This window comes from Vombatus ursinus, unplaced genomic scaffold, assembly GCF_900497805.2.
Source record: "Vombatus ursinus unplaced genomic scaffold, bare-nosed wombat genome assembly UNPS02000580.1, whole genome shotgun sequence".
Classification (NCBI taxonomy): domain Eukaryota; kingdom Metazoa; phylum Chordata; class Mammalia; order Diprotodontia; family Vombatidae; genus Vombatus; species Vombatus ursinus.
Genome location: NW_020940358.1, coordinates 4,296,731 through 4,312,937, shown reverse-complemented (window position 1 = coordinate 4,312,937; position 16,207 = coordinate 4,296,731). Strand labels below are relative to the sequence as shown.

General features: G+C 36.3%; 1 protein-coding gene across 4 annotated transcripts in view; it reads right to left on the bottom strand.

Annotated features, from left to right (window-relative positions):
• Nucleotides 1-16,207, bottom strand: part of ZBTB46 (zinc finger and BTB domain containing 46) — a 168,328-nt gene that overhangs the window by 41,051 nt on the left and 111,070 nt on the right. For all 4 annotated transcript variants that reach the window (XM_027849743.1, XM_027849750.1, XM_027849730.1 and 1 more), the window contains exon 5: nucleotides 12,140-12,424. In XM_027849743.1, the coding sequence (XP_027705544.1) occupies nucleotides 12,140-12,424 (285 nt within the window). The remainder of the gene's footprint in view (nucleotides 1-12,139; nucleotides 12,425-16,207) is intronic.

The following is a 16,207-nucleotide window of genomic DNA, read 5'->3' as shown; positions in this document are numbered from 1 at the left end:
TGGTTAGTGATTGATGATGTGCTGCTGCTTTCAATTATTAAGTAAACCACAAACCTTTGACTACAACCACCAAATCAATGTGCTTACTGTGTGCTTACCCACAAGAAAATCAAACTATAGCAGTTTCTAAAAATTCTCTGAATGACTCAGAGTAGAACTCTAATATGCAATTGCTCTACACCATCAGTGACATTAGTCATATACTTTGCTGTTATCTAAATTAAGATATTTAAAGCCAATACTACCTGCCTCATCTTACAAAGTTGGTATAGATCGACACTGTTTATGTTACAAAAATACAGTCCCTCTCCCCCTACACCCTGCTGTTTCTCTGTTTGTCTGTCTGTCTCTAAAATCATTACGGCTAGGAAATTCTGACAAGAAAAATGCCTTGATTGTATTAATCTGATACCAGACAAGCATTAAGGTTAGTGGTTGTGTGTACTTCCCTATATTCACTGTGTTTAGTGTTCTGTTAAAAATATCCATGGGAAGCCAAATGTGCCTAGTCCTTGATGATAGTAATGATGATAACAATGAGAAACACAGTCGTGTCAAATGCTGTCCACACTAATAAACTTTGTTACACTAGAAATCACATTATTGCCGATTAAACCTAGAGAAGGGAAAGCAAAAGGTTAGAAGGGTAGAAGGACATTAATAGGCATTTTCAAAGTAGACAATGCAAAACAACAGATAAGTTTAAACAACAGGAATATAAAAAACCTAGTTCTACATTTATAGTTATCACAGAGCATGTATAAGTTAATAGTGTAGGCAGGATCTTTCAGTATTAGCTCATTATTTCTGGTATTATTAAAGAAAGGTAAAGCTGTCTATATCTTTTTTTTCTTTTTAACAATTTCAGGAGAGTTCTGTAGAAGAAAGATGTTATACACACACACACACACACACACACACGGAAACAAATTTCTATAGCAAAAGTTAAGACGTTTCCTATTCAGACTCACAGAATTGAATTCATCAGGCATTTCCATGACTTGAATAAGAATAATGTATCTAATTCACCCTAGACCATAAACAATTACTCCATTTTTAAAGACTTTCTGAAGAGATTTTCATAATCTCCCTTACTAATCTATTTTACTGATTAACAATCTGAACTATGTTCTTCCAACCAAGCAATTTGTAATAACTTTCCATAAATGCCATGGAGCATCTTATCAAATACCAAAGTGCCCAATGAGTTCTTGCACTTGGACTCTCATGACATTGATGTACTCCATGGGAATGTTAATTCTTAGTATCTATGAAACCAAATATTACATAAAGCCAAACTAGAAAAATGTAGATATAATGATGTGCTTTTTGTACATAAAGATGACACTTCTGACCCATTACCACGATCCACATGTGGTAGTGAGACATACAGTCAGATGTTTTTTCAGCGGTGAAAATGCCTTTGTTTTGAGACAGCCACACTCTTCTCCAGGTAACCAATAGCACACTTTTAAAAAATGACTGGTCAGACTTTGGACACAGAAGAAAGCAAATGTAACCACTCTTTATGGGACTTGAACCTGTTACTTCAGTCTCATTGGCACGTGTTAATGAATGTGGCAGCACAGGGCAGGATGAAAAGCTTTGAATTTAGAATGAGAGCACTCAGTTTTTAAATTCTGGCTCTGCTACTTAAAACTTGGATAAATCATTCCACCTCTTTGGCATCACTTTCCTTATACGTAAAATGAGGAGGATGGACTGAATTACTTGTAAGGTTCCTTTCAGCCTAAATCTTTTATCTTATGCTCACAGGGAACTGGCCCAAAAGCAGCTACAAGGAATGTTGTTTTGTGGTTAGGATTTTAATGAATCCTCCCTTGTGGAAAGTGACAATTCTACCACTGAATCATCAACGCCAAACACCAGAATTTTAAGGAGCAACAAGTTCATTATTGAAAACACTTTTTTTGAGATCTAAAATAGTTGTATTCAACAGCACTGAACAATTTTTTGACGTATTATAGTGTAGGACCTACTAGGCATTGTCCTAATATACAATTCTTCAGGAAGTTTTCATTAAAGTGCAATGTAATAATGAAATGTGTTAAAGGACACAACCCTCCTCCCATCCCCAATGATGTGAAAAAATTTTTTTCTACCTGGAACTGTGATTTAGGGTAGGGAATTCTTGGTGAGGAAACCCCTATCATCAATGCAAATCAGCAGCTGTTTTTCAACTTAAAGTCTTTTTTTGTTTGTTTTCAACATTCACTTTTATAAAATTTTGAGTTCCAAAATTAACTTAAAGTCTTAAAGAGCTGGGGCAGCTAGGTGGTGCAGTAGATAGAGCACTGTCCCTGAAGTCAGGAGGACCCGAGTTCAAATCTGGCCTCAGACCAAACACTTGGCACTTACTAGCTATGTGACCCTGGGCAAGTCACTTAACCCCAATTGCCCAAAAAAAAAAAAAAAAAACCAAAGGAAAAGAAAAAAAAGTCTTAAAGACCCGCCTGGGATCACTGGAAGGTGAAGTGATTTCCCCAAGATTATACAGTCTGTGTCAGAGACAAGACTTAAAGGTCTTTCTTGATGGCAAGAGTGGACCTCTATCCACAATTCATGCTGATCCTACATATGAAAATATAAATACATTAAAATTCAATAACCTGGGGGGCAGCTAGGTGGTACAGTGGATAGGGCACCGGCCCTGGAGTCAGGAGGACCTGAATTCAAATCTGGCCTCAAACACTTGACACTTACTAGCTGTGTGACCCTGAGCAAGTCACTTAATCCCAAATGCCTCAACAACAACAAAAATTCAATAACCTGAGGAAAATAGATTTACCTAAAACATTTTAAAGTTTAAATTAACATTACTTCTATCCATAGCAAAGCCTCTAGAAGCAAAATATTTAATGTTATGCCTGAATGAGAAAAATTCTCATGATGCTTTTCCACAGTATTCTTCAACAAAACTGCTAACATGTAAACTGAATTAATAGCTAAGATGACAAAGTTTATAAACAGCAAACACCAAACTCAAATGCACTGAGAATCAAAGAACAGTGCTGTATTCAGAACACACCAAAGAAAAGGCTTCTTGCAGTCCAATCATAAAAGCAACCATAAAAACTAGAACTCTGCTTGATGCCACACTTTAGAAAATTCAATTAAACCACCCCCAAAACCAATTTCATTGTCAATTTCTTAAAAAAAAAAACCCTTCTTTTACAGGTATATATATACACATGAGACAAAGGGGACTGACACATTATGCAAACTATCTGATACGTGCTAGACTACTTTGAAATTAAATTTTACTGCTCATAGTTTAGCGTGCAAAACAGACTGCCAACTCCTAAAACTCATTGAAAGTATTAGGACAAATCCTTTTCAGAAAATAAATGGAGAACTCAAATTATAAAAATAGGAGGATCAAGACATGTCTATCAGTCAAATGAATAAAAATGAGTTAATGAATTTTATTAGAATCAAAATCTCAATTTTGAATTAGGGTTACCAAACTGTGCATAAATCCTTTGACCCAGGATACCCCTAAAAGGCTTATACCCCCAAGGACATCAAAGAAAGAGGAGAGGAATCTATGGACAGAAATATTTACAGCAGCTCTTTTCATGGTAGCCAAAAATTGGAGACTTAGGGAATAGCTTCCTATTGGGGAATGGCTAACCATATTGTGGTATATGTATCTAATAGATTCTTATTATGCCATAAGAAATGATGAAATGGATAATTTCAGAGGAAAGTGGAAAGGCTTTCATGAACTGATGAAGTAGTAAGGTGAACAGAACTAGAAGAACAATTTAAATGATAATATTACATAAATATAGAGAAAAACAACTTTGAAAGACTTTAGATCTCTGATCAATGCACTGATAAAATGAGTCCAAAAGAATGAAGATGAAACATACCACTAACCTCTCAACAGAGAGGTGATTAACTTAAAATGCAGAAAGAGACATACGTTTCCTGACATAGCTAACATGGGAATTTATTTTGCCAGACTACATTGATATGTACTTGAAGGATTCGTTTTTCAAGTTTAAAAAAAATTTGTTCCACTGGAGGAAGGGGGTTAGTGGGAGGAGCAGATAAATTAAAAAAAATATTTAAGTCAAAATCACAGAACTTTGGTGCTACAAGGGACTTTAGAGATTAACTATCCCAAGCTCTTATTTTTTTTTTTAAATAAGGAAATTGAAGTGACTTGTCCAAGGCACCAGTAAGTGAATGGCAGATCTAGGTGTAAAGCCAATGTCCACTGACTCATACTTTAGTACTCTTTCTACCTCACCAAATAAGAACCAGTTTTTATTATACTTATTCTATATCTAATTACCTTGTAGTATTTTGTTGTTTGCCTTTTCCCTAAGCAAAGAGCCTAAATGAAAATGGCAGTGGACAACCAATACACACAACAGTTTGGGGTGTATGGGTATACAGGGAGCACCTCTGCTGTGAGGGTTTTCTAAGGCCTTTTCAGGGCTGCTTGGCTACCTCTGGTGTCTGCCTGGCACTCAACTCTCACCTGTGGCTCCAAAAAGTTGTTACATTTTCAAGCTCCAACTCAATGTCATTTTAATTGATAATGATAATTGATAATAATGTCTCCACATGATAAAAGCAAAAGTTATAACCTCTCATTTCTTTCACTAATTTAGTATCAGGGGCTACCTTTTATTATTGCTCTACTCAAGCCTCTCTCTCTCTCTCTCTCTCTCTTTTTGGTGAGGCAATGGGGGTTAAGTGACTTGCCCAGAGTCACACAACTAGGAAGTGTCAAGTGTCTGAGGCCAAATATGAACTCAGGTCCTCCTGATTCCAGGGCCGGTGCTCTACCCAATGTGCCACCTAGCCGCCCCTACTCTAACCTCTCTTGAAAACATTTCCAAACACTCTAAAAATAAAGATTAGGGTTTTTTTTTCCATGTGTAGAATATGTATAGGAGCTGCCTGGTCAAGGTCAACAAAACTATATTTGAGCTGAGGTCTTTGATAATGTCTCATTTGAACATTATTGCTTAAGTCATAGTCACACATCTGAGATACATCCTTGAACTTAGACTTTAAAAGAGAGAAAAGAGAAAGGTCTTCATTCCCTAGAATGGGTCCCCATTCCCTAGAAGGAAGCCTGTGTATCTGTACAACCCCTCTAGGGAACCATAGAGCCACAGAGATGGTAGTGGCCAAAAGCAGCTTCAGAACAATAGGGAAGTTCTAGAAAAGTGGAAGAATTCCTGAAACAAGCTTAACGTAGAGAAGAGGGTGTTCCTAGACAATGCCAAGCTGTTGGAATAAATGGAGGGGTTGGAAGGAGGATCTAGGATTAGGCAGTAATCTTGCCTTTCTCTTCTACTGTGAGTTATGTGGCCCATATAGGCTGGGAAAAGGGCTTAATTCTCTAGTGATCCTCAGTTATTTCCACTAATGAGGGAGCCTAAGCATAAGAATAGTGCTAGATCTCTGGGGGAAGTGGGACTCACTGGTGGAAGTAGGGGAGGGATTGGCTTTTTAGCAAAACCAAGTGCATGCCCTCTTTTATTTTTGAGGGGGAGGGTCAATCACCAAGTAGTTTCTTAGGGAAAACTGAGGATCCAACAGAGAGGTAGGGAAAATCGTCTTGACTGGTTACCGGCTTGGGGTGTAAGGCCTTTCTCCATTTTTGTACAAGTTTTAAAAAAAGTTATATTAAATAAAACCTGTTCTATATTCAATGTATTGTTAACTGGAGTGCTTGCAAGGAAACTGAGACCTCTTTGATCTTTTCTGTATGAACCTAGACATAAGCTATATTTTTATGTTCCTGGGATGAATCCTCTGGAAGGGGATAAAATGAGTCAAATTCTAATATTCTCAGAGAAGACTAAACCAAAACACGGTTTGTGAAACACTTTTTCTGGGGGGCTAGGCAATGGGGTTAAGTGACTTGCCTAGGGTCACACAGCTAGTAAGTTTCAAGTGTCTGAGGCCGCATTTGAACTCAGGTCCTCCTGACACCAGGGCCGGTGCCCTATCCACTGCACCACCTAACTGCCCCCATGAAACATTTTCCAGACTGATCCTGCTCTATGTAGAGCCAGAACTTTGGGTTGTGGATCAGAGGGCAGAGATCTGTTTTCTCTTTTTAACCTTCATTTCCCCTCCCCCACCCCTAAATGCATCTTGGATAGGTATGAAATAAGAGAGAGATGAAACAAAATAATCTAGTAATAAGTTCTAACTGTAGCTCACCAAGTTCTGTCTTCCCAGGCTTAAAACCCATTAGGAAAAAAGGCTAAGAAATAAAACCATTAGTCTAATATATTGTCTATCAGCTCTTAAAACACTGATGCTGCTAGGTAAAGTAGACCTAAAAGCTACACAGCACAATTAAGGAGTTTTTCTTTCAAATTTTCTATTATTTCCAAGCAAAAAAAATCTCTTCCTTTACTTCCTCTTTTCTCAACAAGGTCATCATTATCAAACAGCCACAGTTTGGCCTCTTATAGTAGAGACAGAAAAATAAAGAGATAATATGGGTTGAAAAATTCAGTTGCACAAATACAGATGAGAAAAGACAGTTAATTTGTTACTGTTGCTAGTCATATAATAACAAATTAATCTAGAAGTTTTGATGGACTATAAACTTAATATGCATTAGCAGTGCAACAGCCAAAAACCAAACCAAACCAAAAAACCCTCCAGTTTCATCTCAGGCTACATTAATTGAAGCATGGTGTCCAGAACAAGGGAACTGATAGTTAATCTGTACTCTATGCTGGTTAGACTCATATGGAATTCAATTTTCTATTTTCAATTCTGGAAGCCAAATTTTAGGATGGACATAAAAACCTAGATCATGTTCGAAGGAAGAACAAAGTGGGCGACCATGTGAGATGAGAACTGATTGAGGGACGTTTAACTTGGAGAATAGAAGATTCAGGGGATATTGCTGTCTTAAGGTATCTGAAGAACTCTCATGCTGGAGAAAGATAAGACTTGTCCAATTTAGCTCCAGAGGGTAGAATCAAGAGCAATGAGTACAAGTCACAGAAAGGAATGTTTTCATTCTATGTAAATAAAAATGTCTTAACAACTAGGACTATCCCAAAGTAGAATGGGTTGCCTAGGGAAAGAGTGAACTCCTCACTACACTCAAAGAACGTCTGGATAACAACTTGTTATCCAGCAGAAGGAACTCTTTCCTATTCAGATATGGATTGAGCTCCCTGGCCTACGGGAAAAAAAAATGAAGGAAAGAAGGAAGAAATGACAGGTCAAGGGTTATTTAAGTGAAAGCTAAAAGATGTATTAAAGCTCTATTAGTTTATGACACTTTGCTTTATAGAAAACAACATAAAAATCCCTGAAAATATTTCTTTATGATCAATGGTTTCTGGGGGGGAAAAAAAGGCAGCTAATTCCCTTGCTCCCTAACTCTATTTTTAAATTTGATCATATCCTCTTTATTTAGGATGATTTGGGGAAGTATATTTTCAAAGAATAATAAGTTTAATAATAATACCTTCCCCCAAATCTTATAAATTATTACAGGCAGTAGTCCCTGATTTACAAATAAACTATACATAACAAATAAATAGCTGCCTCTGGTCTCTCTCTCTCTCACACACACGCACACACACACACACTTCTAAGAACTTTTATGAAGAAAAAAACTTGGATTTTTAGAAGTAGAGTATGTAGTACATACATAAGTACAGAAGTAGAGAATGAGAAGAAATTATAAAAAGAACTTAAAGGGACTGATCATAAAGGCAAACTCAGGTACAAGTGTACTGCATACTTGTGTGGCTCCCCTACCTTCAACTATTTCACTCATTATACTGCCGGAAATTTTTTTATCTTGTTAGACTCCTGAAATTCCACTAATTAAACATTCTTTTAGGTTAATATTCATCTTCTTGGAAAGTGCAAATAACTCTGGAAAGTTACAGGGTTACTAGTATTTATACACGTATAATAATTTTATCTGACTTCTTTCTTCAAGATATTTAGGTAGAATTAGTTATTAGGGAGATTGGAAAATTTTGGGCGAGAAGAAACCTAATAATTTTAGAGGATGATGCATTTTTGAGGATAAAATGGGTTGTTAGCAGGTACTGCTTTGAGCAACATGAGGGCACCAGGTATTAAGGGAAGCGGGCACTAGGTAAAAGAAGTGGGGCATACAAAAAGGTTGGTGAGCTGAAGCCAAAGACAAATTTTATCTAGGTCTTTCCCAGATCAAAAAAAGGTAAAGAAAGTCTTTTTTTTTCCAGATAATCAGGGAAACTTCATTTTGTTAAAAGGTACAAAAGACAATAAATATCGAAAATTTTACATTAAATTTCTCTGATAAAGGCCTCATTTCTCAAAGACATAGGAAACTGAGTCTAATTATAAAAATAAGAACATTCTCCAAGTGATAAATGGTCAAAGGATATAAACAGGCAGTTTTCAGAAGAAGAAACCAAAGTTATCTATAGTCATATTAAAATGCTCTAAAACACTATTGATTAGAGAAATGCAAATTAAAACAACTCTCAGGTACCACTTCAGACCTATCAGAAATGAAAAATGCTCGAGGGAATGAGGGAAAAATAGGTACCCTAATGAACTGTCGGTGGAGTTGTGAACTGGTCTAACCATTCTAGAGAACAATTTGGAACTACACCCAAAGGGCTATAAAACTGTGTATACCCTTTGACCCAGCAATACCATTACTAGGTCTGTACCCCAAAGAAATCAAAGCAAAGGGAAAGGGTTATTTACTTATCTATTCACTCATTCATTTATTTATAGCAGCTCTTTTTGTGGTGGTAAAGAATTGGAAATTGAGGGGATGTCCATCAGTTGGGGAATGGCAGAACAAGTGTATATGATTGTGATGGAATACTCATTATGCTATAAGAAATGAAGAGGGAAATGGCTTCAGAAAAACATGGAAAGACCTATGAATTGATGCAAAGTGAAGTGAGCAGAACTAGGATAACATTGTACACAGTAATAACAATATCATACTGATGATCAACTGTGAAAGACTTAGCTACTCTGATCAATACAATGATCTAAGACAGTTCTGAGGGATTCATAATGAAAAACGCTATCAACCTCCGGAGTGAGAACTAATGAACTCTGAGTGCAAACTGAAGTATAATTTTCTCACTTTCTTTTTCTTACTTTTTTATGATATGGCTAATATGAAAATGTTTTACATGATTTCACATGTATAACTGATAAATTGCTTGCCTTCTCAGTGGGTGAGGGAAAGGCAGGAGGAAGAGAATTTGGAACTCAAAAAACTGTTAAAATTAAATTAAAAAAAAGAAAACCTTTTTCTTTTTTCTTCTCTGCTACAACAGTTCTCTGATCTTTGGACTCAAAATTTAGGGCAATACTCTTAATATCAAAGATTACATTATGGGCTAATTAGATTTTCACAGGTTAGCCTGAGAATCTAGCTGCTAGTTATAACATCGTTCAATGGAAAGATACATTCTAAGCTCCAAACTTTTAGAAACTGCCTGATCGTTAATTTGGGACCCTTATGCTTTAATTTAGTCAGTCAAATAAAATAAATCTATCCATACACTCCAGTTTTCCAAAGGATCAAGAAGGCAGACTTGATCAGTATTTTTTGAACACACACTAGTTGCAAGGTCCTGTACCTTTTAAGTACATACAAAGGACAACTTCCTAAGAAGTTTAAGATCTATTGAGGAAAATGGAAAAAAAAATACATGTGAAAGACTTAACATTTAAAACATACAAATGAGTCTAAAAGGCTATAATGTAATGTAATTTGGTCTTAAATCAAACACCACTGGGTTCTTAAATCAAATGTCACTAAAATTTTGCAGAGAAATCACATTGAAGAAAAAAGTGATTTTACTAAGTGGAAAAGTGATCTGTTTGGTGGAATTAACTAGGGAGATCTCTAAAGATCAAGGCCACTTGATTTCATTTCAGGAAACTATCTCATACTACTTAACCTCCCTGTCATTCTCCCATATGTCTCATCTTCTCCACTGGCCAAACAAACAAACCAAAAAACCCCAAATGCTCTCCAATTCATAGGATCTTAATGTTGAAAGGGAAATTGAAGTTATCTACTCCAAACCATGCTTGTATAGGGGTCTCCTCTCTAGTAACTCTTTCCAGACTTTGTACGTAGACCTTCAGTGAGAGGGAAGCCACCATTATCTGAGATAGCCCATTCCACTTCAGTTAAGAAGTTTTTGCTTATGTCAAGCCTAAAATGGCTCTATTTGTAAGATTCCTTAGTTTCCACCTTTTTAGGGATTCCATATGCTTGGAATACTTTCCATCTACCTTTTTTTTTTTTATCACTGCTAACATCCAGAATCCTTTAAAATCCAAATACTGATGATAACACACATACTGCAGAAACCTTAGCAATAAAATACAGTAGGAAGGAAAATATACAAGGTATCTTCCCAATTCTTTACTCAAGGGAACTACAATTTTCTTTAATATCCTCAAACTAAAAATTTTAAAGTATAATCCTTTAGTCTTATTTAAAACAAAGTTGGAGAGAGATTTAAAATCCAAATACATTATTAAAATCCTCAGGGCAAAAATGATTGGTAACCTCTTCTTCAACCTCCATTATTCCAGTAGAAAAAACTAAATCAATAGCATTTATAGATGTAAGAAAATTTTATTCATAGTTAGAAAGTTACCCTTATTTTGTAGGGTATAGCAAGATGCCCAAGACTTCCGGCATCCCCCCTCTTTCTTATATTCTAAGCAGATGCAAGCATATCAGACATACTTAAGATGATCCAAGTGGTCTCTACAAATCAAACAATAACATATTCTGCTCTAATCTTACTTTCCTTAGCACTGAGCACATTTAATCATAGTTCTCTTTCCCCATTTAATAAACAATTGGACACATTAATAAACCTAACTCTCTCTCATACCCCTACTTGCCATATAACAACTTAACACTCATCACCCAAATGTGAAAAAGCATAGAAGATAGTGATTTCATTTTTTTTAGTAATGTCATTTAAAAAGTTACCTTACACATGATGCCATAAAAAACCTTTAGAGAACTCTTATGTTGAGAAAGTACAGACTGAACAAGCTTAGCCAGAGGCATCTGTATCAGTCTACCAATTTAATGTTTTAAGAACATCACAACAAGGAAGGAATTAGTTGTCCCAAAGTGAGAAGACTTGTGAAAGAAAGTGTGGTGTAGTCCAATGAGCATAATCTAAATGGTCTTCACTTGAATCTTTCAACAAATACTACGAGAGGAGAGTATCTGCTTTAGAATATGTAAGCCACTAGACAGAAAGAAAACCACAGAATAAATTCCCTTATAGCATCAGTTACTCAATAAATTAAAGTAATATTGCCCTTAACTCTCATAATTTCTCAGAGTAGTTTATTAAGTCTTCTGTACATCCAGAATTCAACTTAACACATTTAAGTCAAGCCAACTCAAAAAAATCTCTTATATAACTCATTTGTAACCAGTGTTTTCTGTTGAAATGAAAGTAGATATAAATACTTAGCACTTCTACATTGGTTCTATTTAAAAACTGCTTTTCAATCATACTGCAGTAGAATCAGAGTAATTTGGCAGCAGCAGAGAGCCAGCAGAGGGAGCACAAAACCTTTTATAATTTATATTCTATTATATCTAATATAGTTTCTCTAAACTCCCTAGAATGCTGAAGTTTTCCAAGGTAGTTTGTTACATTTTTATGTCTAACCAAATTTTGGATAAAGTTTGACACGAGCCTTTAAACCTGTGTTTGAAGTATTATTACAGCATATATATTGCTAAATTTCAAAATAATTAGCCTACAATAATTAATGTCCTTGGCAATGATTAGCGAGTGGAATATCAGCTAAACTCTTTCCTTTAAAAAGTTAAGATATAGTTTTCTCCATAAGTTTTCAACACACAAGCTTTCTCCTGTGATATTATTTAAAAAACCCAATATCTAAACATATGGAACAATTAGCAACTTTATCTTTACCTTACAAGGAACACAACAGTGTTCACTCTCAAATAGCATACTGAATTTAATAAATATGATGTGGCTTAAATTACTGCCTTATCTCCCAAGAGACTTTCAATATAGCTTTTGAAAACAAAAACAAAGGAGAATAGGGAAAAATATATATATAAACTTACGAGATAATGAATGTGTGCCTTTGGGCAAGTATTCAAACAGCAGAGAGCTATCATCTCCTAGCATATCTGCTTTGAGAGACAGCAAGCTGTTCTTACTCATGAGAGCTGCCCGTAAATTAGCAACAGCTGTAGCCTGGTGCAGTACATCTTCCTTCTCTGGGGTGAGGGGCTGAGATAGGTAGCTAGCTTCTCCTCCAAGAAGGGCCTCATCAGCATTTGCATAGAGGTCAGCTCTCTCCCCTCGGCTATCAGAGCTGCTGGGTTCTGTCACCGTCAAGTCAGCACCTGTGAGATGAAAAAACACTATTAGAAAACAGATTTTCAAAACGATAAGAAAATGAGACAAATTTAAGAAGATCAAAGATAATAACTGTCTTTGCTGCCAGAGTAAGGGTGCCCTACCAAACTACAGTTTGGGCATAACTTAATAGCCAATTTAATTGTATCTTATTAGATATATTTGAAGCCATTCAAAAAATTCTAAATTGCCAAGAATCTGAATTAAAATAAATCAAATCAAGCTTTCTGGTTTAATAGTAGAAAGTAGGACACAAGTGGCATCCTATCCTAGCCTGCTGACTGAAGATCACAAGATGTGTACGTGCTGCTGCAAAAACTAAAAGCATCAGGGAGCTACATTTAGAACAATGGGGTAAAGAATGATGCAGGTGCCCATGAGCAGATGTGGGCCTGACTCTGGCTTGAATACTGTTCAACACTTTGCTATGCTTCTGTTTCTCCATCTAAAGAAGATGAAGAGGTTGCCAAGACTTGTAGACAGAAGATGAGATGGCTGCCAGGAACTACAGAGACAAGTGAGGTTAGGATCAGGGGTTCTTAACCCTTTACGTGTCATGGTCCCCTTCGACAATCTGGTGAAGACTATGATCCCTTGCCCCCTTCTCAGAATAAAGTTTTAAAATTCAGAAACTAAAATACATAGGATTACAAAGGAAACAAATTTATATTGAAATAAAGATGATGTAATTTTTTACCATAGAGGATCACATTCCCCTTAAAATCTACCCACAGACAGGTTAAGTGTTAAGAACCCCTAGGTTAGGTGGTCCTGAAACAACTTCAGGAGGTAGCTGAGAGAAAGAAAACCAAATACTGGGTGAAAATTAGAAGAAAAATAAGATTAGATAATATCTATGCCTCATAAAAAGTACCAGCATATCTTGCATAACACCTAAACTAACTCCGGGAAAACGTGATGTTAAGGTAAAGCAATGTTACAGGAGTCAATTAGTTCCATAGGAAGTTTCTTACAAATGGGCAACCAGCTTAATAAATTTACTGTGGGGTTTTGGCTATAATGTATTAATGATGTTGATGCAAGATGATATTGGACAGGACAACTTTGAGAGTCTATATGAAAAAAGAAAAATAATTTTTAGTGGAGAGTGCTTTCTTGCACACTACAAAAAGAGTAGTATCCAGAGAAGAGTAATACAGAGAAGGCTGATAAGGGAAGACATGAAAAATAATGACTCAAAGTATTTGGATAACTTCTAGAAGAAGTCTGGTCTGAAGGATTCCAGCTTCGATATAAATCCATTTAAGAGAGAAACAATGGAAATTAAGAATAGAGGGAACCTGCTGACAAGAAAGAAATAGTAATGACAGACAAGTAAAAGTGAGGAGCATTGCTTCTTTGGGGATATCAAAGAATTAGAGGAGATGCCTAGTGAAAAGAAAGGAATAAAGAGAATAAAGTGAAAATACCATGAGGAACAAGAACAAGACAGAATGCAAGGAAGCTCTCCACACCTTGCAAGAAAGGTGCTAGAAAGTTTAATTGTTAATTTTTCAGATTATATCCTTCCTTTAATTTATGATCTTTATTAAATGTAAGCCCTGATTTATGTCTTATTTATACTACTAATACATGTCCCAAAAATTTCCTTTTTGCTTATGATACTAAATCATTTCAAAAGATATTAAACCTTATTGTCACAGATAATTGTTTTGTGCAAATAAGTTTCCATTTGGTTTCCTATTTCAAATTTGCATCTATAATAGCGGATCTGAACTAACACTTGGCATAAATAAGTTCCTATGTGTTACCCACCAAGATCAACTGTTCCAACTCAAAGAATAATACTAAGCACAACAAGATATTCAGTAAGACATGCCAAAAAGATTCTAGCTTTAACAATAATAAAGACTTCTGTTCTTTGCAATGCAACATAACTCACATGACTTATTACTATTTCAATATTCATATACTACTTTATGATTTTCAAAGTGCTTTGATTTATATATACATATAACTTCATTTAATCTTACTATAGCTATTTACACTAGAATCTGTTCACATTAAAAAGTCTGCTATTTCTAAATATAACACTACTTAAATAGCACAAGAAAATTTTGGTAAACTTCATTTCTAGACAAAAGAGCCCGCAAGTTACAAGGTATAACTGGTCTTGGAGCCAGAAAGATCTGAGTTCAAATCCAACCTCTCACATATACTAGAAAAGAGTAATCCTCAGAAAGTGCTGACTTTCATTGGTGGAGGCAGCACTGTTATCCTGAAATTCCTTATACCAGTCAGTCAACAAGCATTTTAAAAATAAAATTTTACTTTGTTTTAATAGCCAAGATCTGCCTTGTGTCCCCTCGCACCACCCCGCCTCCCTCCCTGCCGTGACCGTTTTTTCTGACCCTGGCCAGTAGAGAACACAAGAAAAACAAAACCCATAACAAACATTTATAGTCAATCAAAACAAATTTACACATCGTCCATGTCTAAAAACAATATTTGTTTCATTATGCATTCTCTCACTAATCCTTTGGAATCCTGGTTGGTCATTAAGTTGATAAGAGTTCAGTACAATAGCATACCAAGACTAAACCCTCTACCGTTTAAACAAGTGATCCCATTCCAACCTGTCTCCTCCAACAGATTGCCCCCTCAGTCATCCCTACTCTATCACTTATTTTTTCCACACTCTATCTACTGGTTTCCTCCCTACTGTCTACAAACATGCCCATGACTTCCCTATCCTCAAAAAACTCTCACTTGATATTTTCATCTCTACTATCTAACATCCTATATCTCTTTTGCCCTTTGGGGCCACACTCCTTGAAAAGGCCATCTACAATAGGTGCCCCCACTTCCTTTCCTCTCACTTTCTTAAGCCCTTGTAATCTGTCTTCTAACTTCATCATTCCACCAAAACTGCTCTCTCCAAAGTTACTAATAATCTCTTTATTGCCAAATCCAATGGCCCCCCCCCACCTTCTTATTTTCCTTGACTTCTCTATAGCCTTTGACACTGCTGATCTTTTCCTTGATACTCTCTTCTTTCTAGGTTTTTGGTATACCACTCTCTCCTGGTCCTCTTCCTACCTATAAGACCATTTCTTCTCATGTATATGTTCCACAGGGTTCTTTCCTGGGCCCTCTTTTCTTCTCCCTCTGTACTATTTCACTTGGTGATCTCATCACCTCCCATGGATTTAATTACCATTTCTATGTTGATGCTTCTCAAATCTACCTATTCTTTCCTAGCCCCTCTGCCGACCTCAAATCTCACATCTCTAACAGTCCTTTAGACTTCTCTATATGGATGTCTGGTAAACATCTTAAACTCAACATGTCCAAAACTGAATTCATTATTTTTCTCCACATACTGCTGCTACCAGCCCCTCCATTTCCCTATTATTTTTTAGTGCAACATTATCCTCCCAGTCCCTCAGGTTCACAATGTAGGAGTCATCCTGGACTTCTCACTATCTCTCAGCCTCTATATCCAATATGTTGCAAAAGCCAGTTGATCTCACCTTTGCTACATATGTCAACTTCTTTCCTCTGCCATTGCCACCATTCTGATGCAGGTCCTCATTGTCTTATGCTTAGACTACTACAATTACCTGCTGTGGACCTGCTTGCCTCAAGTCTCTTCCCACTCCAATCCAATTATTATTTATTTATTATTTTTGGTGAGGCAATTGGGGTTAAGTGACTTGCCTAGGGTCACACAGCTAGTGAGTGTTATGTATGTGAGGCCACATTTAAACTCAGGTCCTCCTGACTCCAGGGTCGGTGCTCTATCCACT